The sequence below is a fragment of the Cornus florida genome, unplaced genomic scaffold (assembly GCF_030987335.1).
Source record: "Cornus florida cultivar Cherokee Brave unplaced genomic scaffold, ASM3098733v1 CherokeeBrave_3.0.0_Hap2_Chr06, whole genome shotgun sequence".
NCBI lineage: Eukaryota > Viridiplantae > Streptophyta > Magnoliopsida > Cornales > Cornaceae > Cornus > Cornus florida.
Window position 1 is genome coordinate 62,466,762 of NW_026775576.1, and position 22,961 is coordinate 62,489,722.

The window sequence follows — 22,961 nt, forward strand, 5'->3', positions numbered from 1 at the left end:
GAAACCCGTATCAAGGATCATCCAAAATTTCATCCATAGACTAATCTCAGCTTAAGGTTAATCTCAGAGTCGATCTCATTGGATCAGTGTTTATTGTCTCTATCTATATATATACTCCGTATATATTGTCTTTGTTGATTTCGTTTTGTCAAACTAGTTCATAATTAATGTTTTGATTGAAACAAAGAGGAAAGACTAGGTTTGTTCAGTGGTTTTGTTTACAACATGTTCACAGAATGGTGTAACAATGCTGGTAATGTGTATCATAGTTTGAATCATGAGTACTAGCCGAAACTGTATCTCAATCTGAAAAAACCCATTGGAGAATACATTGTTCTTTGGGGCAAGGAATCCTCTGAAACTGTATCTCAATCAGAAAAAAAGGCAAAAACAGACCCTGATATAGAAAAGTTATCGTAAAACCCTGGAGAATACATCACAATTACACTAATTAATTAAAAAAACAAAATTCTTAAGCATATGGTTTATAAGGTGACCTAAAACAAAGGGTTAAAACCACAATCAGGTGCTAAAAATTCGTACTGTCTAAACTGCTCTTTTCCTTGCTGGTTTCTTTTTGATGTTTACATAAAAAACAAATGAAGTGCTAATTATTCGTATGGAATGGAACCTTGTTATGAACTGCTCGCTGGATTCTTGCTGATTGCATAAACAAATGGCTCCACAAAGGCTAATGGAGTTGTTCAAGATTTCCTGGCAAATAATTCACATGTAATAATATCATCCATCGATGTTGCAGACCTCCCAGCCCCTAAGACAGGAACAAGGTTGAAAATCGGTTCCTTGCTACTCTTAACCCTCCCACTCATTTCAGCGAATTCGTTAAATACATTGCTGAACATGACTGATAATGTTTCATGGGACATCTCAAGACTTGTTGGGTAATAGAGCCTCAAGTTCTACAAAAGGACAAGACAACGCAGATAAGTAAGAACATGCATTAGTATTAAAAATAAATAAACAAAGTAATCGACAAAAGAGACTGACAACATAGAATAAATGCTGCAGGAGATGTAACAGAGAGGACTTCAGATAGTAGATACAGAAACTGAATCTCACCACATACAACTCAAAAGTAAACATAAAATCCAAAGCCCAAATTGTATTATTTTTTCCAAAAGCTTTCCTGCAATGTTAGTATAGGTTTGCTAGCAACAGCTGCGCGCGCGATTGTTACTAGAAAGCCACCTATCTGATTGGTAACGGTGTTGGTTTTATATATATATATATATATGAAAATCAATTCTATCACGTATTGTTTGGAAATGCCTTCTTTTAAAAAGGATTCTAAATTCAACACGGCTCTATATCCAACAGGAAGAAACATACTTGGTCATGAAGTGATCTTCTGGAGTTGAAATTGTATGCAGCAAGACTATATCCAACATTCTAGAGTCCTGTTGAATTTAGAATCCCTTTTTTTTTTTTTTTTAAGAAGGCCTCTCCGAACAACGATGGAATTGATTAATAAAAAATACAAACACCGTTCAGTCGCCCAATCAGATGGGTGACTGTTTACCAACATTCGTGCGTACGACTATTACTAGCAAACCTCATGTTAGTATAGTAAATGCTCTCTGTCAATTCTCCTCTCGGTTTTTTGTTTTTTTTCCCTGTTTTCATAAAAAAAAACTATAATCATTTAAAAAAAAGGGGGTCAGGAAGCAGAAAAGAGATCTCATCAGCAGAAGACACAAGTGGGGTTTTGAAAAAGAAGGATTTTAGATAACAAAGGATTATCATATGATACACAAAATACTCAGACGTCAAGGGTTCAAGGCTGTCCCTTGTCGCTAAGAAAAGATATCTCAAAATCAGCCAATTTGGGAGCCTTAACATGTCCTTAGGGAACTTGGAACACAGTTCCCTGAAGACAGTTTCCGGTTCTAATACTCAAACAACACTCACAAAATTGCTAAAGATAATCCAAAAACAAGAGTTTTAATTAGATTACAAGGTTATTTATGTTTACTTTGCAGCTTCCAAATAGAAATGGAGGTTCAGCTTCCAAGGAGAAATGGCCAAATTCAACAATACTTTATACACATTAAACAATTATTTTTCAAAGCATTGGACGATGAAAATACATGTATTATACAGAAAATAGGAGCTAAATGTCAGGGCAATAGATATGATTGTTAATGAATAGAATTACATGAAGATATTTTTTGCAAATACAAAAAATACAGTATATAAGCTGTTATAAATATGTACTCCCTCCATTGGCCCTTTTTCCATTTTTAGTTGTCACAAAATTCATGTCCCATTTGGAAAGTCAAATATATAAATATTTCCCTAAGTTTCTTCAGCTTCTGAAAACTTTTTCAAACAAACAACGTAAATTTTAAACTTTAAAGGGGTAATTTTGGAATTTCAGAAGAGAACAACTCATTAAATGCATGTCCCCTTAAAAGGTTAGAAATTTGAAAAGGAAAGGAATTTTGGTACGAAGGGAGTATGTTGCACCAGTCAACTCAACTCATATGAATAAAGAATGTTGGGTTGCTATAAGACGACTATAACAAACTTTAAATACTCTATATCCATCCCAAAAATTCTTGTTCATTTTCGAGATTCTAACTTTTTAAGGGGACCAGCAATTAATGCATTAGCCCCTTTCGTAATTCCAAAACTTGTTTAAAAACTCACATTCTTAGTTTGAGAAAGTCTTCAAAAGTTAAAAGGATATTTTGGGAAACATAATTTTTTTCTCCACTGACTTTCCAAATAAGACATAAATTTTTGGGCAGCCAAAAATATAAATTTCTTTTTGGACCAGTAGGAGTAATATTTACCAATGTATATGTGCGTATGTATATAAGACTAACTATGCTTTAGTTACAAAATCTTGGCCAGTTATTTATATATGAAGGTTGTTAGAATCGGGAATCTAAGTAGGATCGTTGGGGGCTCTGTAGAATCGGATCGAGAATTGTAAGATTCTACCGAACTAGTAGAAAAACGTTTCAAACTAACTTGTATCTCTAAAATACAGCAAGAATAAGTCCAAAACACAAAAATTGTATAAAAGTACCACTCCAAATATAATATATAAGTTGTAAATATATATATATATATATATATAATATAAGAGATGTAGTGCTACTAATGTATCCAAATAATTCAACTAATCAAGTTTCAAACTTCCAACATCAATTCAATTTAGATATGAAATATAACTTATTAGATGTTACTTATCAAAACAAAATTATTACTTATTAGATTCTAGTGCTCCTAACTTAGATACTACTGACTATATGAATTATTACTTATTTTTTTCAAGATGTTGGACATGGTCATTCTTAGATGTAATTGTATTATACAAGTGTTAAAGTTATTCATAGATGTAATTGTGTTATACAAGACTTGTGCTAGGAGTGTGCGAAATGTGTAGATTATGTCTGTGATGTATAGGCTAAGTGTCTAAAATTTTAATTTTAAATTATGGACATGTGTCAGAAATGTCCATGAAGTATCAGTTTCTACGTGTGTCCAATGTGGACACAATATAAAGTTGCTACAACAAAGGAGGGATTAAGGCACTATATGAATTTGAAAATTACTTTTTATGACAATGAACTCCACATCCTGGTGTTTCTATTTATATAAGAAGAATCTCTCCCATTTCTAATATTGAAAAGTAGCATCAGGTCTCAGGATCGATTCCTGCTAAGTGCAAACAATTCCTTGGAGAGGAGGAGGAAGTAGGATATAAGGTGCTATAAGAATTTGAGCATATTCTCGGTCAAGAAACTGCCCCATATATGTATAAAAACACAAAATTATTTTTGTATACAAATTCCTCGAACTTGTTGCAATTGCTAAGATACAGATTAATCGAAAGCTCAACATCCTAGGTACGCATATGGTTCCATTTGCCAAGCATATGTTTCTAACATGGAATAAAATGTATTCAATCGATATACGCAAGCACCAGGATCCAAAATGCTCCCTTCTATTGCACCAGAAATTCCTTACAAAATTACCTTTGGCATTCAACAAAATCATCTTTGCACTATTTAAAACTAAAAGCACTTTTAAAAATGTGTTAAGAGAATGACAATCGAAAGAGGAAAAATGCAACATTAGTATGCTTATCTATTACTTTTTGCAAAGCATAGATTAAATCACAAGATAAATAACAAATATATATATATATATTTATAAGTCAGAATGTATTAGAAAGCATAAATAACAAATATTTTCTCAGCTTAAAAAAACCAACTAAAATCAGAATATGAGGGTTCTTTAAAGGAAACAAACTTACCATTGTATCATCCCAAGTAAAATAGCTTTCCAGAAGTATTTTATCAAGAAGATAAATGGAAAACCTTGCTATTTTTTTCATTTTTCCTTCTGTGAGAAAAGTTCGCCGATCCCCATCAACTTGATTTGTGCTTGCAGACTCAGAACAGATCTTCACAGCCAGTTCATCTGTAATTGATAGGATGATTGCACATATTTTTCCATGAACAATACATTTCTGAAAGCAAATATCATGCCAGAGTTCATGCTGGAAACCCCAGTAACCGCATGCCACTTTGCATGACAGGTCTGGCACAACATGATCATTAGCAGTTTCTGTATCCTCCGCAGCATATAGGGTAGGCTTCACTTCCACAAGCGCTCTGAAATACCACCAAAAGATTAAGGTAAAAATGAGAAAGGAAATGTTGGGATCGAGTTTTGAAAGTCTAAATATGTTCTCATATTGCTGCTGTGTACAGTGAATGCCATGCATCCATTTAATCAGTATGAGCTTGAAAACATACAAAAGCATAAATGAAGATGTATAAAACAAAATAGATCGACTCACAAAAGTAATGGGAATTTTTTTTTGTTTTGGATCAGGTAGTACTCACAAAAGTAATGGTAAAATTTGAATTTTGAAAAAAAAAAAGAAGGAAAAAAAATGTGAAAGGTTTCTCAAATGGCCAAAAGTTAATATCGAAGCGAAACATATCCAAATATAGAGTTAATTACCTTTTTGGGAGATCAGGCACAAGAACATATAAAAAAATGGGGTCAAGAATCTTAGACATGTTTCCATTATCTAAATGAAGCGATCTCTTTTGCTTAAGATACGAATCCTGCTTGTCCAGGATACTGATCCTTTCTGATGAAGGAATGTCATGCGAACAGTAAATGACAAAGGCAATAGCCGATGTAGATATAGAATACTTGAAGCATTGTGCCACTGCCTCACTGTTCTCCAGGGCTTGCTCAAGCTCCACAGTAGGGCCTCCACTACAGAGTGACATAGTTGGAGGGTCAAGCCCCAGCTGCCCAGCCATGTGAAGCATCTCCTTGTGTAAGGTTGCCTGAAGGAAAACAAATTGTGAACTCAGCAATCTAACAATATGACCATTTATTTGTGCAGTTATTTATAACAATAGTAATCACATACCACCAAAGCCTTGGCTTGAGTGTTATGTCCCCTCCACCATCCCAAAGGGGAGGTTGAAGGTTCAAGCCCAGTGGAGACGTGTGTGTGTGAGTTTATTTGCCTACCGGAGGATTAAAAAAAAAAAATTTAGTAGTATTCACATCTGAAGGAGATACTATAATCACGGAGTCTCTGGAAATTATTTCAAGGAGTGTTTAACATTAACACCTAACCGTTTCCAACAAAAAGCCATCTTAATTACACTGAGAATGCATGCATTTTATATATGTTATAATAATTCAACAAACCCTTTGTCAACATCTGAGCCTCTACCCCATGGCAGCAAGAAAATTATCATCATAATCCGGATGTGATCATGCTTCTGGATCTCATCTAATTTTGGATGGGAACTGTAAAGAAATCCTGTGACTAGAGAGACAAGGGTCTGAAATATCGTGAAGTATTTTAATCACCAAGTGTGTCAAAAATAATCATTTCATTTTAAATCAATCAGGATCCAGTCCAAAGAGTATTCAACTAATGCAAGTCCCAATTTAGCGGTTCTACGGCATGGACAAGTGGTAGCACATCCATAAATAACATGAAAGGCATGGAAAATATGCCTCCAAGGCACGCAAGCATTGATTACATGAGGGCAAAGAATCTTGCAAACACAACTTCCTTTAGCATGGAAGAAAAATATAATTAGGAAAAATCAAATTAAATGTTTATGTGAATTTACTAAAATGGTTGACTGCATTTAGACAACAACAGTAGAAAACCAGAAGATTTTTATCAAAGGAGTGGACATGGATAAGGAGATGATTCATCATAATTATGCACATGTACACATGAATATCTACATATGTATTATATATATGGGTGTATTATTAAATATTTTGATTTATAAGTAACATTTTTCATATCGGTTCAGTTTTTGAAACTTCAGTTAGATCCAAGTTTAGCAAAAGCTCTTTTGTAACTATCATTTGGAATATTTAGAAGGAGAGGAATTCTAGAGTTCATGGGGGTCCTGTCAGATCTCCTGATCTTCTTGGGGTTGATTCTGCCTTGGAATCTGTACCTTATTAGGGATTCCAGTTGGAGAATTGAGTTTGTTATGATTGTTTTCTGCAATTTATGTGTTCTCTTTGGTTCTGATCTTCCTGGAAGTGGTTCTTTTCACTCGAGTCTTGATGTAATTGCAGGGGTATGCCCCTGCTTGCTCTTTTGCACTTCATCCCTTTCGCTTCTTTTATATAATTGCCCCATTCAGGAGAGAAAAAAAATCGTATTTCAGCCATTGAATATTAGTTTTGTTATGCTAAGTAAGGTTTACTGTACCTGTACTTTATATATCTATATATAATTCTATGTTTCCTTCTTGTGTCCTTACACTATCATTTTTTTTTTTTTAATTTGTCATAGTACATGCTTAATAGATTTTAACAGTTTCAAAATTTGCTAGAAATGTACTGGCATAGTGGTCCATAGGTTGCATATTGGGTCAATATGTGCCTTTGGATCTTTATGCATGGAACTTTATAGGTTTACATGATTTATACCTGACAAAGTCACAAAGTTCAAAGAAGCAAAAATAGATGATTTCCATCAATTCACTTCTTGCCTTTTCTTTTGGGTCCATGTCAGATTTCTGATCCTCCTCCTCTCCACTAACAGTTCCAAGATATATAGCATTCTACAGAACAAAGTATAGAAGGGGATAAGGAGGTTCTTCATGTCGTTGCGAGGCTGTTTGAAGATTATTTTACACTTAATACATTAAATGCAACATATGAGGAACTCAAACCCTTGCCAATTGATTAATGACCTAGCTTCTACCTTGGTCTCTCTACCCGGGGCTTAAAAGGCCTCTCTTCGTGTCAAAGACGGACAACTGTGTTTGGACTCAACCAAGATTCTAAAAGAATCACAGTATGAGAACACCGAAGTTGCCTGTTACATTTTATATACAAAGAGAACTTGACCCTAAACATTTCAAACTATGGAGCACAAAGAAACTATAAGAAACATTTAGAAATTTAACAAAAAGATTCCAAACAAAAATAAATAAATAATTAAAGAGATCTGAGAGGAGGTAAAACTTGGCAGACCAAGAGTGCACAAACAGAGTACTGAAACAACACTACATTGAAGAGGAAACCTTTTTTTTTAATAAGAACACCTAATTAAGAAGAACTAAAAACTGGTAATTCTAATTACCTGGCTATATGGTCCAATGCAACTAGGAGCCCAGCAAGAGATACTTTGAACATGCAAAACTCTTTTACTTTGATCATTTGCCACCAATACTTCAACATATGCCCTTCCTAAACCAACTTGCAACAGAGGAAGCTCAATCGTACTGCGGGATGGAACACCAAAACGGCACTTCTCCTGCGTTATAAATTGCACGTACGTCTCATTTGCCATTGCGAACTCATTCATATCAGCAACATATAGATGGATGTACAGTACATCCTCCCAAGAACAACCATACTCCTTGAGTTGTAACTCGATTTTCATTAAAACGGCCTTAAGATCCTCTTGCAGATCTGCCAATCAAAGACTAAAATGCTAGAAATTTTGAACAATACAAACTCAAAACAGATACCAAATAGAACACAAGCTAGGCGAGGGAAATGATAAATACTAGGTTGGATACTGTCCATATATCATCCTTCCATTAAAACATCAAACTTTTTACCTGCTGAAGTTTTGCAAAAATCCTGCAACCAGCAACTTATGGAAAATGTATTATCCCGTTTAGTTTTTGAAATGTGGAGTTTATGTTCTGGAACTTCAGTTGAACTTAAGGCCACAACAAAAGACTGGCTCTTAACTTCACATCTTTCTGGGCAGTCCCCAAGAACTTCATATACAGAATCCATTTTTCCCGGACAGGAGCCACTACTATTATTGTCGCTTAAAGAGACGTGCTCTGGCTTATTTTCCAAATGGAATGTCAGAGGATGAAGGATTCCAACAGGAGCTATCGAGTCTGAAGAGTGAAGTACAACTTGAAATTCATCCAGCACAATACTAGCATTCTGGGGGGGGGGGGGGGGGGAATGTGTACGTTAAACATTGTTAAAAGATGGCAAGAAAATAAAAACTACGAATTTTTTAAACATCTAAACTTCTACAACAACATTACAGGACATTTTGCACAAGCTTAATAGAAAACATAAAATACCTTGCATCTGAAACATAATCCATAGAAATAAAATTATAAATTCAAGAAAATGGATATTATACAATGTAAAATTTATAATTCATCTACAATTAGAACAATTGAAGATCTGCAATAAATTTGCGAAGATGAAGAAAAAGGATAACCAAAGGAAAGTTATTTCTAGAGAAATATTAAAATTTTGAAACTAAAAGACAAGCTTACATTGAAGAGGGGACAGTCAAGTGTTAATGTTTCATATTCTCCTCCTTCACCACATACATTTATACCATACAACCTGCCAGTAAAGCAATCAACTGCTTAAAATTTAAAGTACAACTTAAGCTCAACATATTTTGTTTGACCTTACTCTTTTAACTTGTGTAGATGGGTCTTCAAGTGAGCTAGTTCTTTCCCCAAGTGCTTTGAAGGGGATAATCCAATGGCTGCAACCTATGACATTCAAAGAGCATGAGTTCACATTATAATCCACTAGCTGTTTTTTTTTTTTCCCTAGTTAATCCGCTAGCTATTAAGAAAATATATAAAAAAATACTACTGCAAAAACTATTAACAAGACAACATGTGATCTAAAATTGTGTACACTTGCGTTACAGTACATATCATAGTACTCATCTTGAAGTAAATAAAAAATAAATAAATAAATAAAAATGATATTTACTAGGATCTCCCTTAAACTATGTCATAAATAAGGGACCATGCAACCCGTCTAACATATACCTTTTCTTTACATTCAGTGCATCGCACTACAATACAATTTCCTGTTGCAATACATCATGTCGTCCATTCACGTGTATAATTGCAAATTTTGGCTTCTCATAGAGCATAATGGAGAAGATGGATCCTTGTTCCCCAACTAGTTGCAATTAAGACTTGTTGAGTTAATAATGTAAAAATGTTGTAACTATAGCATATAAGTTGTGAAGTCAGTGCCAATAGTTCAACTAAGAGCATGGAAGGGGCATTTACACAATCAAGTATTGGTGTAAGCAAGCATATCAGAGTGAAAATTTTCCTATCTATAACTCAATAGATGAGGTTTAGGCACAAACAAGACAACAATTGCATAAAAACTGGGATAAATTTCTTATTTTTCCCAATGAATATAAAACCCCAGCATTAAAACAGAATGCAAACATCAAAACAAGAAATTAAGGAGTTCATCACATCGTTCTTAAAGGACAAATCAGCGCATGACGAGGCAATACACTTTATGGTTTGAATGCAACCACATATTCTGCCTATAGGTTTACGTCTCAAGATCAGTCTTTTATTTTAGTAATCTTCCGTAGCTTCATTGTACAGTGGAAGTTTTAGATGCTCTGTAATGGATTATATATTGCTCATACAGACAGCACAACACCATCTCCACATATATAAAATTGTTCATTGTTATTTTTTATTTATTTTTGGTAGATTGTTCATTGTCAATATAAAAAATGTAAATCATCAATTCTAATATTACTTGATAGTGGATGTTGTGAAATAAAAAAATAAAAATAAAAATAAAATCACGACTTACTCATCACCAACTTTAGTCCAGAGAAAACTGATTTTTTTTACTTCTCCTCCTGGGTTGTGTTCACACTATCCTGTGTTTAATGTACATTTATGGGCAAATTACCTTAACATCCCCTAAAGGTTAGTCCATGCACCCACATATTAAATTTTGGTCAAATTTGTGGTCAAACTCTCCAAAATCTGGCCAAAATATAGTTCTGTGGCCATTAAATGTCTTTTTGTGCCGTCAAATTTTTTTAAGATGAATGCTGAGATTGCCCTAAGTTGGAATAAAATTAATATTTACCCTTCTAATCATTTTTAAGGAGACATTGTTCCTCAATGATATGACAAAAATGCCCTTACTATGGTCAGATTTTATTCAAAAATGTGAAGATCATCGCAGTGTTGAAGATCATTGTGTGTAGTATATATATATATATATTAATATATATACACACAAATGTATATATACACACAGTGTTGAAGTTGTTTTAGGCTTGTTTGAATTCCTTTCGAAGCGCTCCCCTTTTGAGCGCCTTCAATGAAATCTTACTTATCAAATATATATATATATATATATATATATATATATATACACACACACACAAATGGTTCTCTGAATATATATTTATATATATAATATACATAACCAAAAGCATCGCCCACTCCACCAGAGCAAAAGCATAATCGCAACAGAAATCAAGTCACAATAGACATCCATAACAGCAAGAAATAAGCCAAGCAAAGCCAAAGCCAAAAGCAGCGACACTAGAGCACAATCAACGTAAACAGAGAAATCAAATTCAGAGATTAAACAATGAAAATGAGATAGGGAGGTTGTAGTGGTGGTAGGAAGGGCAGTGATTAAGGGATAGAGAGTAAGAATCAAGGAATTAGCAGCAATGGAGAGGAGAAAAATTGTAGAAGGAAGTGGCATGGTACTGGTACTTGTGCGATGAGAGAGAATCAGTTAGTGATGATTGAATAAGGTGATTCACTGAAGCTCAATTTCTTTAGAGATGACTACTGGACAAATGTTAGTGAAATTATATAGATACATGAACCCTAGTCTTGCATCAGTGAAAGAGAAACCCCAAAAGCAGATCAATTAGGGCCTGTTTAGCAATAATTTCCGTTTTGCGTGTCTGTTTTCATCCGAAACAGTAAAAGCGTTTTTTTGTTGTGGAGTGTGTTCAATAGTGATTGGAAGCATGCTTGGTAGCGTAAAATTTGTTGCAAGATTTTTGGAAACAAAAACATAAAAACATATTTGGTAAAAAGTATTGCAAGATTCACAAATAAAATGGCTAGTTAAGAAAAGGCCACCTAGAGTTTTTTTATACTGTTCACTGCTACAGTGAACGAACATTAGGAAACACCAATTTGGTGTTTCCGATTTGGGCCTCTTTTTGGCAACAAACTCTATACTATTCAAATCACAACAAAGTTATCAAAGGCATTTCGGTGTTTTGCTTCGCTGCAATACACCACTCGCAACACAAAACACCAAAAAAGAAAGGTTGCCAAACAGGCCCTTCGTTTCAAGAAATTGATAGAGAGCCTTTTAGAGAGACACCTTGACAGAAAGACAGTGGCAGTGCTGGATTTGCACAGAGGAATTGAGGTGTCTAGGATGAATATGCTGGCAGCACAAGAAGGTGATGTGGTGTGTCGGAGTTGTAACTACGATGTGGTGCGTTCGATTTTCATATCTCAATCTATCTCCCACCATCACCAAACCCCTTCCAAGCCCACAACTGCCACCGCCACCATCTGCAAAACCACTCCATTACCATCATCTACAAAACCACCCTCCACCACCATCTGCAAAAACAACTCCTCCATTCTACCTGAATCCTAAAAGTGTTTGAAACTCTTAAGACACATTCCCCAAAAGGTAGCAACCTTCAGATTCTCATCTTACTTGCACAAAATCCAATTATTCTCTAGACAATTGCATTCTGTCAATTAGAGGGAGTGGAGGGTGATAATTGTGACCGACATAGTTGGGGAAGAGAAACAGAGTATGTTTACACATCAAATGTATAATTAAAAAAATATAATATATTGTCGCTTTTATGGATATTTAATAAATATAATATACTTGATAAATATATTATATATTTTTACCCATAAATTAAAGTGATGAAGAGAGGTTGGCTAAGGGATACAATGGGATCAAAATCGTCATCTCAAATTATTAATATTCCGTCAAATTTTCAGATTTTTATACCTATTATAATTATAAATTTATATGTTAAGGGTGAAATGGTAAATGTTCATAAGATGTTTTATAAAGGGAAAACTATATTTAGGTAGAGTTAGGAGTCCTAAATAATAAAGTGGTCTATTTTAAAAGTTTATTTTTCATTTTGGTTGAATTAAGCAAAAATAATTACATATGCATTGAGAATTATTATTCAGGTTCAAAATGCCCTTGGAGCTCTACTTCCAAAATATCAAATTATATTATTATAAAATAATTCCTTCACTCAAGAAATTTCAATGTATGCTTTTGAGAATGATCATTAAAAAAAATATAAAACCAATAAAAATAAAATAAAATAAAATAAAAAAATAAAAAAACAGGGGACAATCTATATAAACAAAAGTCTAAAGCAAATATCCTCTAAACCTAGTTTGCCCTTTTTTTTTTTCTTTTTCTTTGGTTTTGTGTCATATCTAAATAAACAATTTTTTTTTTTTTTTTGGTGTATTACGTAGATATCCAAACAAAAAATATCTCAAACTTGATACATTTTAGGTTGATTCTTCAGTTAAAACCACTAACATTTAGCAAATTGTGTAACGTAATATGAGATTAAACACCAAATGTCCAGTTTAAAAGTAAGCACACCATCAACGTAATACATGTTTGAGCACATCACACAGTGTGTGGGGATTATGGTTTTTAATGGTCTAACATACAAGAATATTTTTCCTTTCCTTGTTTAATCCATATTTTATTTTATTTTTTAAATGGTGTAACTGCCTTGTGTTTTGTTTTTTTTTTTTGGACTTGAACAATAATTCTTCATGCATATTTAATTATTTTGCTTAATTCAACCAAAGTGAAAAATAAACTTTTAAAATAGACCACTTTGTTATTTAGGACTCCCAACTCTATGTAAGTGTAGTTTTCACTTTTACAAACCCCAACTCGGACAAGGGTGTCAGTGATTTAATCTATATTCATTAATCAATCCATCCTCACTCTAGTTTCTTCATATTTGTTAAAGTATACATAATTATATTTAAAATAAAAGGCCCAGCTTCTTTTAAATTAGCAATTAATATGCCATTAGCCTTTTGATTCCATTTACAAAAAAATTCAAATGATATTTCCATATGGGATGCTGTTACTATATTTTTCAATAGTATCAACAGTCTGAGAACAAATAAAAGAAAGACATCGGTAGATAATCAAGAGAAATGAAGTACAAATGTATGATGGGAAACAAAATAACTATAGTTGCGACATAATATGCGAAAGACAGGCATATAAAAAGTGCACTGAAAGAAGCTGCATGAAATTTTAAAAAAAAAAAAAAAACAAAAAGAAGTGAAAAATAATATGTATTAATTTAAGGGGAAAATAGAATATATATTATACCTTTACTGTGACAGCCACAATCCCATTGTTTATCTGGTTGGGACAGAAATGAATTTTTTTTAGTACAGATAGTCTAAATGTTGTAGGATTATCATATAAAGTTTGATCAAACACAACTTACCATTTCTTGAAGGAGCAATGACTGATTTTGCTTCCATAAATAAGCCAGAGAAACAAGTCCCAATCTCGAACACACACTTTCCACCCGTAGTCTCTGATAATCTGATGCAATTGCACCAGAAGAAACTGCCGTAATGGAGGGTATCTGTCGTTTTACTTCATTTAACAAGATAAACATATCTTCAACTTCATCACCGGGAGTCATATTGTAGCTAAGATTATGATCCCTATTAATCCAAAATAACCATTAGAGAGTGAAAATCTATGAATATGTCAATTATTCGTGGAGCAAATTATACTTATCAAAAAAAAAATTCGTGGAGCAAATTAACTTCCTCTGAACTTCAATTTGAGAAGTTCTTGGTTGGAAATCTTGGACCTTTTAATATTTGGAAGTAGCAATTAGTTATAGATCTTCCAAAGACTTCAGCCTTCTTTGCATTTGAAATCTACCACAAGAATTGGCACAGAGCAAAACGCTACTTCTAACTGAAATCATTTAATGTTTAAAACAACACGACCATCTTCTATGACCTTAAACTGCTTTTTTAGTATATGATTCATCATATAAAGAACCTTACGGGCATTGGTTACACCAATAATGTGTCGCCTAGGAGGATCCATCTATCTCTAAGGTTAAGAAACTCGAACCTCAAATATATGCCATTAGAAATTAAACTTCTACTTGGGTTTAGCGTTGGTTCACTTCAAAAGTAATATATATTACATAAAAGTATAAAAGTATTTCAAAGAATTTTTTATTTATTTATTTTTGGATAAGTTCAAAGAAATTTTTTCTCATGGAAAATTATATGATAAAGAAAAAATATTATTAAGAAGCACTAAAACAGGAGCACCCCCTTGTAGACAGGAATTTTTTTTATATAAAAACAAATGTACGAAGTTATACTCTCATTCACCTAAAAAGTCAAAAGGAAAACGGAAAAAGAGGAATCTCTCAACAATGATTTCATTTTCGACATTCATGTCATTCAACATAATTAGAACACAGTATACATATCACTGAATGCAAATGAAATGGTTTTTAAAGCAGTAAATCAATTTTATATAAAACAAGAACTTCGATCGATCAAAACACTGATTGTCCCTCACTGTGTGAGTCAGCTCTGAGATCCAGGGTCGCAATACCTTTTCTTCAGGATCAGACCTAGGGTTGTAATACCTTTTCTTCATAACAAATTTAATCTACTTGGTCTAGGGTCCCATGGTTTATGAATATGTCAATTATACGTGGAGCAAATTACACGTAAAAAATTAACTTCCTCCGAACTTCAATTTGAGAAGTTCTTGGTTGGAAATCTTGGACCTTACAATATTTGGAAGTAGCAATTAGTTATAGATCTTCCAAAGACTACAGCCTTCTTTGCATTTGAAATCTACCACAAGAATTGGCACAAAGCAAAAAGCTACTTCTAACTGAAATCATTTAATGTTTAAAATAACACGACTATCTTCTATGACCTTAAACTGCTTTTTAGTATATGATTCATATAAAGAACCTTATGGGCATTGGTTACACCAAAAATGTGTCTCCTAGGAGGATCCATCTATCCCTAAGGTTAAGAAACTCGAACCTCAAATATATGCCATTAGAAATTAAACTTCTACTCTTTTTTTTGTTTTTTTGATAAGTAGAAATTAAACTTCTACTTTGGTTTAGCATTGGTTCACTTCAAAAGTAATATATATAACATAAAAGTATAAAAGTATTTCAAAGAATTTTTTTTTATTTATTTTTGGATAAGTTCAAAGAAATTTTTTCTCATGGAAAATTATATGATAAGAAAAATATTATTAAGAAGCACTAAAACAGGAACACCCCCATGTAGACAGGAATTTTTTTTATATAAAAACAAGTGTACGAAGTTAAACTCTCATTCACCTAAAAAGTCAAAAGGAAAAGGGAAAAAGAGGAATCTCTCAACAATGATTTTATTTTCGACATTCATGTCATTCAACATAATTAGAACACAGTATACATATCACTGAATGCAAATGAAATGGTTTTTAAAGCAGTAAATCAAGTTTATATAAAACAAGAACTTCGATCGATCAAAACACTAATTGTCCCTCACTGTGTGAGTCAGCTCCGAGACCCAAGGTTGCAATACCTTTTCTTCAGTATCAGACTTAGGGTTGTATTACCTTTTCTTCATAACAAATTTAATCTACTAGGTCTAGGGTCCCATGGTTTTTCCCCAATGGGGTTTTTCCACTATATGTCAGTGTTTTTATGTGAATGCCTTCATCCAAATTTTTGTGGCAACCAATTACTATCTACTTGATAATAGTTCGAGATTTTAACATTCAAATATTCAGTTAAAAATTTGTAAGACTAATTCACCCCCCTTCTAAGTCTAATTTAGGACTTGGAGTACTCTCAAGTATCACAACTTAGGGTGCAAGTCCTATGGCAACCTTTTGGGCGGGTGCGCCGTGGGCAGGTGCGCCGTGGAACTGGCAGACTACTACACTGGGCGAGCTACAAGTGCATCGTCTGGTGTGAAAAAGGGAAGTGCTATATATGTAGGTGTGTCACTTCAATTGGTATGAGGCTTTTTGGGATAAAACCAACGAGCAAAACCGTGCACACTCGAGCCCAAAACAAACAATATCATACCATGTGGTGGAGTGGGTCTTTACAAATGGAATCAAAACCTGACCCAGCCGGAAGTGTGGTCAACGGGGACGTTAAACCCCAAAGGGGGGTGATTGTGGCAACTTTGTGGGCGGGTGTGCCGTAGGTGGGTGCAAAAGGACACTGGGCGACCTACAGGTGCACAATCTCATATCGCCTAGGTTTGGAAAGGGAAAGTGCTATATATGTAGGCGTGTCACTCCAATTGATATAAAGCCTTTTGGAGTAAAACCCAAAAGCAAAACCGTGCGGACTCAGACCCAAAGCGGACAATATTATACCATGTAGTGGAATGGGTCGTTACAAGTCCTCCCTTCAAGAATGACGGTAGAGAGAGAATACTGAACCTACCTCCTTTCTACTAATAAGCTTCATTCACAATAGCTTATTCCACTAATAATCCAAGGCAATCTCTAGTCAAAACTAACAAAATCCATTCAGGATAAGACAGTGTTGTTAAAGGCGTGTTTAGGCTCAAGGCACAGGTCTAGTGCCTGTTGTCATCCCATGCTCACTGATGTTTACTAGGCGCGAGCCTCAGTTGCGCCTCGTCCTATTTGTCAGGCGCGCCTCACTGTTTTTTTTTATTATTATTATCATTTAAATGATTATTCTATCCCTTAAGCCAAAAAAGGTACTTGTGGCACTTAATAAACAAATAAGAAAGCCTAAGCATATGAGAGAAGGATCTTTTGATCAAAAGAATTAACAAATAAGAAAGTCCAAGACCAAACATAGAAAGAGTGAAACTGTGAGACCAACGACGAAGCCCTAGTGGCAGAGATGAACGATGAAACCATGTCAATTCTTTCTACTTATCTCTCCTCTCTTCTCCTCTACTCCTCTACTCTTCTCTTCTCATCTTTGTTTACTTCTTTCTCTCTGTCTTTTTTTCTGGGCTCTATTTTTTTCTCCTTTTTCTTCTTTAACACTTTCTCACTTCTCATCTACTTCTCTCTCTTCATCTATTTCTTCTATCTCATAGTCTTTTTCTTTTTTTTTTTTGGCTCTATTTTTTTTTTTCTTTTCTTGTTAACAATTTTTTTAATAGATTTATTTCTTTTGGTACTTTGTTTTGCCTTCAAAGAAAATAAATTTATGCTGTGTTTTATTGTTCTTGAATGCTTATATAGTTGATGGATTTACATTTTTATATTTGATTTTAATTTTTAGAATATTGGTATGACTTGTGAGATATGAATGCTCTATGGTAGTTTAAAATTTCAATTATGCGCCTCACTTCACTCAGGTGTAAGCCTCGCCATGCGCCTCACGCCTAGGCTCCAAAGGACCTCTAGCACCTTGGTGCGCCTTGAGCCTTTAATAACACTGGGATGAGATAATTGAGAAGTGCTTCTACCGTAGTATGTGATTGATGCTTCCACCGTATAAAGGTAAATTTTATAAAATGATTATTAGACCAACCATAAGTTGTCAAATAGATATGAACTAACATGTTCATTAAATGATCGGGATTGAAAAACAGATATTGAGATGGATGTGTAATATATATATATTGAACATAATGCCAAGGGAAGGGAAGGCCAAAATGGTCTCTATATACAGTCCAAATGAGCATAATATGGTCTACATTGGACATAATACTAGGGAAAGGAAAAGATCAAAATTAACATGATACCTTATTTTAAAAAAATGAACTCAAATAGTTTTATATATATATAGTGAAGAGCGATAGCTTAGATAGAGTAGATAGCGAAACATTATTCATAAAGCTGACCACAAAAACTTGAATATAAACTTTTTAGTTGAGTTGAACTTCTTTACTACTATGAGTACTATCCACAGCATAACGAATTTGCAAATATTGGTGCTTAGATATATAAAAATTAGGAAAGAAAAAAGGTGAAATATTTCAAAATAGTAGTCAAACTTTTTAGTTGAGTTGAACTTCCTTACTACTATGAGTACTATCCACAGCATAACGAATTTGCAAATATTGGTGCTTAGATATATAAATATTAGGAAAGAAAAAAGGTGAAATATTTCAAAATAGTAGTCTTTTAGTACCTTTTACGCTAATTCCTTAAAATTTACAATGAACTCTAGAAACACACAATGCCCTGGAATATCCAACATAGACTTCGGGCTTGTTCAAATGATCAATAATAAGTCTAAGCCAAAGCCAAGTACTAGATATAGCAATGTCTGTTGCACCATGAAACCAAACTACACGTAGGTCAATGGAACAAAAGGGAAGAACGTGGCTTTAAAGGTGAAATTACAGCTTATATAGTGTGTGTCCCACATCGCCTTTGGGGAGAGATTTAATGACACTTATATCCCCAAACTTTATAAACTCGTTTTGAGGAAACCCGTGAGCACCGAGAGGAGAGTGTGCAAAGCAAAAAATATATACACGGTGTGGGCTAGTTTAGAAGGTTACTAATGGTGAAGTACTTAAAATAATCTACAAGTCTTTGACAAGTCGCGTAAAAGCGACCACCCTGATGATAAGTAGGTGGCACCGTGGCAAATAACTTATGGTCTCCTAAATGAACTACATCTTATAATAGTGAATGATTTGACATCCAGTTCGCATTGGTAATTGATGTGAAAAGGTATCACCTAGTGTTTGTCCCACCCAATTGGGGTGCTGGGAGGGTAAAATTAGAGTAAACCTAACATTTGGCATTGTTTCTCAAAAAATGGTTACTCTTAACTCAAACTTGAATTTTTTTTTTTTTTCCCTAGTTGGTACTCGCACGCACATGTCTCTTCTGAGACTTGAACCCCTGACCTCCCTTTGGGAAGTAAGAGGACGATACCGCTAGGCCACTGGCCCGTTAGTTCAAACTTGCATTCCAATGCTTGTCCATCCAAACTTTTACCTTAATACCAAACAAAGACCGCTAGATTAGTTGTAAAGCCCACTCCACCACATAGTATGATATTGTCTGCTTTGCGCCTAAACCCGCACAATTTTGTTCTTAGGTTTTACCCCAAAAAGCCGTATACCATTCAAGATAGCACTAGCACATAAAAACACTTCACCTTCACCTTACCCAAGCAACGTGAAACTGTGCAACCTATAGCTCACCCAGTGTTTCTCGAACCCGCTCACGTCATACCCACCCACATAGGTCGCCACAATCACCCCTTTTAGGGGTTCAACATCCTCGTTGGCCACACTTCTGGCTGGACTTCAACTCAGATACCATTTGTAAGAGCCCACTCCACCAGATGGTATCATATTGTCCATTTTGGGCCTAAGCCTGCACGGTTTTGTTCTTGAGTTTTACCCCAGAAGGCCTCATACCATTAGAGATAGCACTAGCACATATAAGTACTTCACCTTCACCTTACTTAAGCGATGTGGGATCGTGCAAGCTGTAGCTCGCCCAGTGTTTCTCGCACCCGCCCACATAGGTTGCCAAATTAGCATTGGTGTAATCAATAGTTTAAGTTCCTTTCTTCGAGATATAATCATTAGTTAATTCTTTTTTTCCTTTTTTCAACTAAACTAGCTCTCAAAAGTGTCTAACAAATTCCACTTCCAACTTTATGGAATTCAAAATTATGATAAGAACCCCCTTATGGTATGATAAAAAAAAAAAAAATTATCAAGCATGACTACAAAAGTATCAAATAGTTATCAAGCGTGTCTAGAAAAGTATCAAACAAATTTCACTTTGTACTTTATGGATTTTATAATTAGAAAAATAACCCCCTTATGGTATGGTTATAAAAATGAGTGAGTGAATAGCGCAATTCAACTAGAAAACTAGAGAAGGCAAACATGAAATAGAAAGTTAAAATCCAAAGGGAGAAAGATAATATTCTTAATCCTGTAATGCAAAGAGAAACTGTAGCTTCCACGAATAAGATAATTGGTTTTACCAAAACTTCTCGCTTAAAACGCTTGCCTTGTTGATCCTTGTATTCGCCTTCGAAATAATGGCACTCCCATGCATTTTGCATAGCTGACAACTATCTGGTGCCCGACCTGAGGGGAACATTCAAAAGTCCTAACTCAGCAATGAAAAAGTAAATATCAAAATAAGAATTCAAGGTCCCTCATCTAAGCAAAAAATACCCTAAAAATCTGAAACATTTATTTGTAGAAACTAAACATGAGAGACATCTATAGAATCACACACCCAGGCACATGCACAAACTCAAACACAATTTCATCCTCTCAGATTTTAAAAAATTAAAAATCAGTTTTGTGGCATTTAATTAAAATTAGTCAAACTAATTCTATCTACAAGTTCACCTGGACAGCACCACCACATACAAGTGAACTTTTAATGAAAGCTAATTTTAATGCATCTGTACCAGTAATAAAAAATACAGTTCCTCAATTTAAAAAATAATGATTTTAGCGTTATTGATCCAAATTTGGAAATTTTAATCAGAAACACAAAAAGCATGCTAACATATTTTCTTCCAAATATTGAAATCAACATTTATAAGATGATTTCATGCAAACCTTGGCCATGTAACCTCTCTAGTGCAATTGGAGAATCGAAACTTCTCCACACAATTGCATAAATACATACATAAATGTGTCTTGTAAGAAATTAATATTCTTAAAAAAAAGAATAATCTAACAAGTGCAACATACATATTCAAGTGGTCTAAGCCCCACACAAGTTATTAAGAAGTATGTTCAAATTAATCCGTGTCACCTATAAATAATGAGCTTAAAAACAACAAGAGATTCATGCAATAATGTAATTATATAATATCATCAAATATGCCTATGATACATTCCCATTTGATCTAGGCTATTTAGGATTGGCCCACTTGTCCTTCAAGAATGTCTAGATGTTATTTTACGGAAGTGGTACTGGTGTCGCAACACCATACTCTTACTCATGAATTGATGTATTTTTACAATTAATTGTACATCTTCTAATATTCTTATATGTGTGTGAGCAAGCATTCATTGAACGATTAAATCGATGGAGTTATATACATAATTACATATATATATATATATATATATATATATATATATATATAGTGAGAGAGAGTAAAAAAAGCTTACAGTTTGATACATGTAGCTATCAAGCTCGTCCACTGAATCATCAGACGGCAACAAATTCGCCAATGCGACAATCTGAAGTAGAAAAAAAATATAGAATTCCATAACTAAAGAATTATATATATATATACACACAGAGTGAGAGAAGTTAAAGATTAGACCTGGTGGCCGTATTCGATACATTTCATCATGGCATAGCAGCTGTCCTTGCCGCCACTTACTAGTCCCACAACCTTCATCTCCGCCGCACGTCCGTCACCGGCCACCGACTGACCCACCGCACAACACGGGCTGATACGACAGCAAAAATCGTTCTGGTTGCCGTAGAAAGGGACCTTGGACGGCTTGGCTTATAGGGTTTTAATCAGATTCTAGTCGGAGTTCTCTCTCTCTCATGCGTATATATGTATATATATATATATATAATACTATTATTAATACTGTAGTGCACGCATTGACTAATGAGATCATTTTGATACCTACTACGAATATATATTATTATTTATTACTACATTTACATAATTTTTCTTTGTTACCTTCGCAAGTCACTTTCATGTTTAACGTGAAGTCACCGTTCAAATATGTCACTCTGGCTAAATAACCAAAATTGACCGAAGTCAGGTCTACCCTTTGACATGACCCAAAAGTAGTTTTTATTTTTTCTTCTAATATTTCTAGATGATCGATACAAGTTCAAAGATTGATTTTGAATTGAGCATCCCTTTAGTAAAGCTCAGTGTGAACTGAATTAACATTTTCATCAGTAGTTCAAATTATTCAGTTACAACTTAAATAGTCAGTTGCCTACTTTATTTTAATTTTGAGGACTTATTAAATGATTTTGCTCGTTTATACTATTTTACCCTTATCCTATATGTTATACACAATATCACTTTTGTTTGAAGAATATTGATGTCTAATTGGTTAATCTGGTACAATTGTCTCAAATTTAAAAGAACTATTACATGGTTTATAATCTTAAATATTAGTTTTTATAATTTGAGTGAAAAAATTTGGAAAAAGAAAAATGAATGAGAATTTAAACAGAATAGGAATGGAGTTTATTTGTAAATAATTTTGAACCGAAACAAAACCGAAGAACTTAAACCCGGAAGCAGGGATACAAGGGGGACCCCAACTCACCCCGCCCATTCCCTAATTGCAGATGTTCCCATCCCTACGTACTGGCTGCTACGTGGGTAGAGTGTCTTTGCACATTGATTCCCTCTCATCCTAAGGGGTATAAATAATATCTTATGCAATGTTTGGCAAATCGGGATCTTAAATTTGGAATTAAAAAAAAAAAAAAACAAAATAAATTTTTAATTAAATTTTCTCTAATCCCAAATCTAAAGCACCAATTTAATACTCTCGAACATAATATACTTTTTTAAATTTAGTAACCACTATAATAGCTACTAAATTGCAATGACTTTAAAAAACTAGAAATCAATTTTC

General features: G+C 34.1%; 1 protein-coding gene across 2 annotated transcripts; it reads right to left on the reverse strand.

Moving 5' to 3' along the window:
- Nucleotides 1–381: 381 nt before the first annotated feature.
- Nucleotides 382–21,921, reverse strand: LOC132311699 (diphthine--ammonia ligase). 2 transcript variants are annotated; one of them, XM_059809741.1, is made up of 12 exons: nt 21,665–21,921; nt 21,507–21,578; nt 20,380–20,459; nt 13,838–14,063; nt 13,717–13,749; nt 8,950–9,032; nt 8,805–8,877; nt 8,115–8,457; nt 7,631–7,962; nt 5,005–5,342; nt 4,289–4,649; nt 382–920 (listed from the first exon to the last, which is right to left on the reverse strand). In XM_059809741.1, the coding sequence occupies exons 1-12, from the start codon at nt 21,740–21,742 to the stop codon at nt 705–707; spliced, it is 2,235 nt and encodes a 744-aa protein (XP_059665724.1). In that variant the 5' UTR covers nt 21,743–21,921; the 3' UTR covers nt 382–704. The 2 variants fall into 2 exon arrangements, with proteins under 2 accessions (XP_059665724.1, XP_059665726.1); XM_059809743.1 differs by having other exon boundaries at nt 20,354–20,459; nt 21,665–21,731.
- Between the last annotated feature and the right edge of the window lie 1,040 nt (nt 21,922–22,961).

Excerpts from the sequence above, each read along its gene's own strand:
- LOC132311699 (XM_059809741.1), bottom strand. The coding sequence starts at position 21,742 with ATGAAGGTTGTGGGACTAGTAAGTGGCGGCAAGGACAGCTGCTATGCC. Across the intron at positions 20,460-21,506 it reads ATAGCTACATGTATCAAACT|GTCGGGCACCAGATAGTTGT; the intron begins GTAAGCTTTTTT and ends TGTTCCCCTCAG. Across the intron at positions 921-4,288 it reads TTACTTGGGATGATACAATG|AACTTGAGGCTCTATTACCC; the intron begins GTAAGTTTGTTT and ends GTCCTTTTGTAG.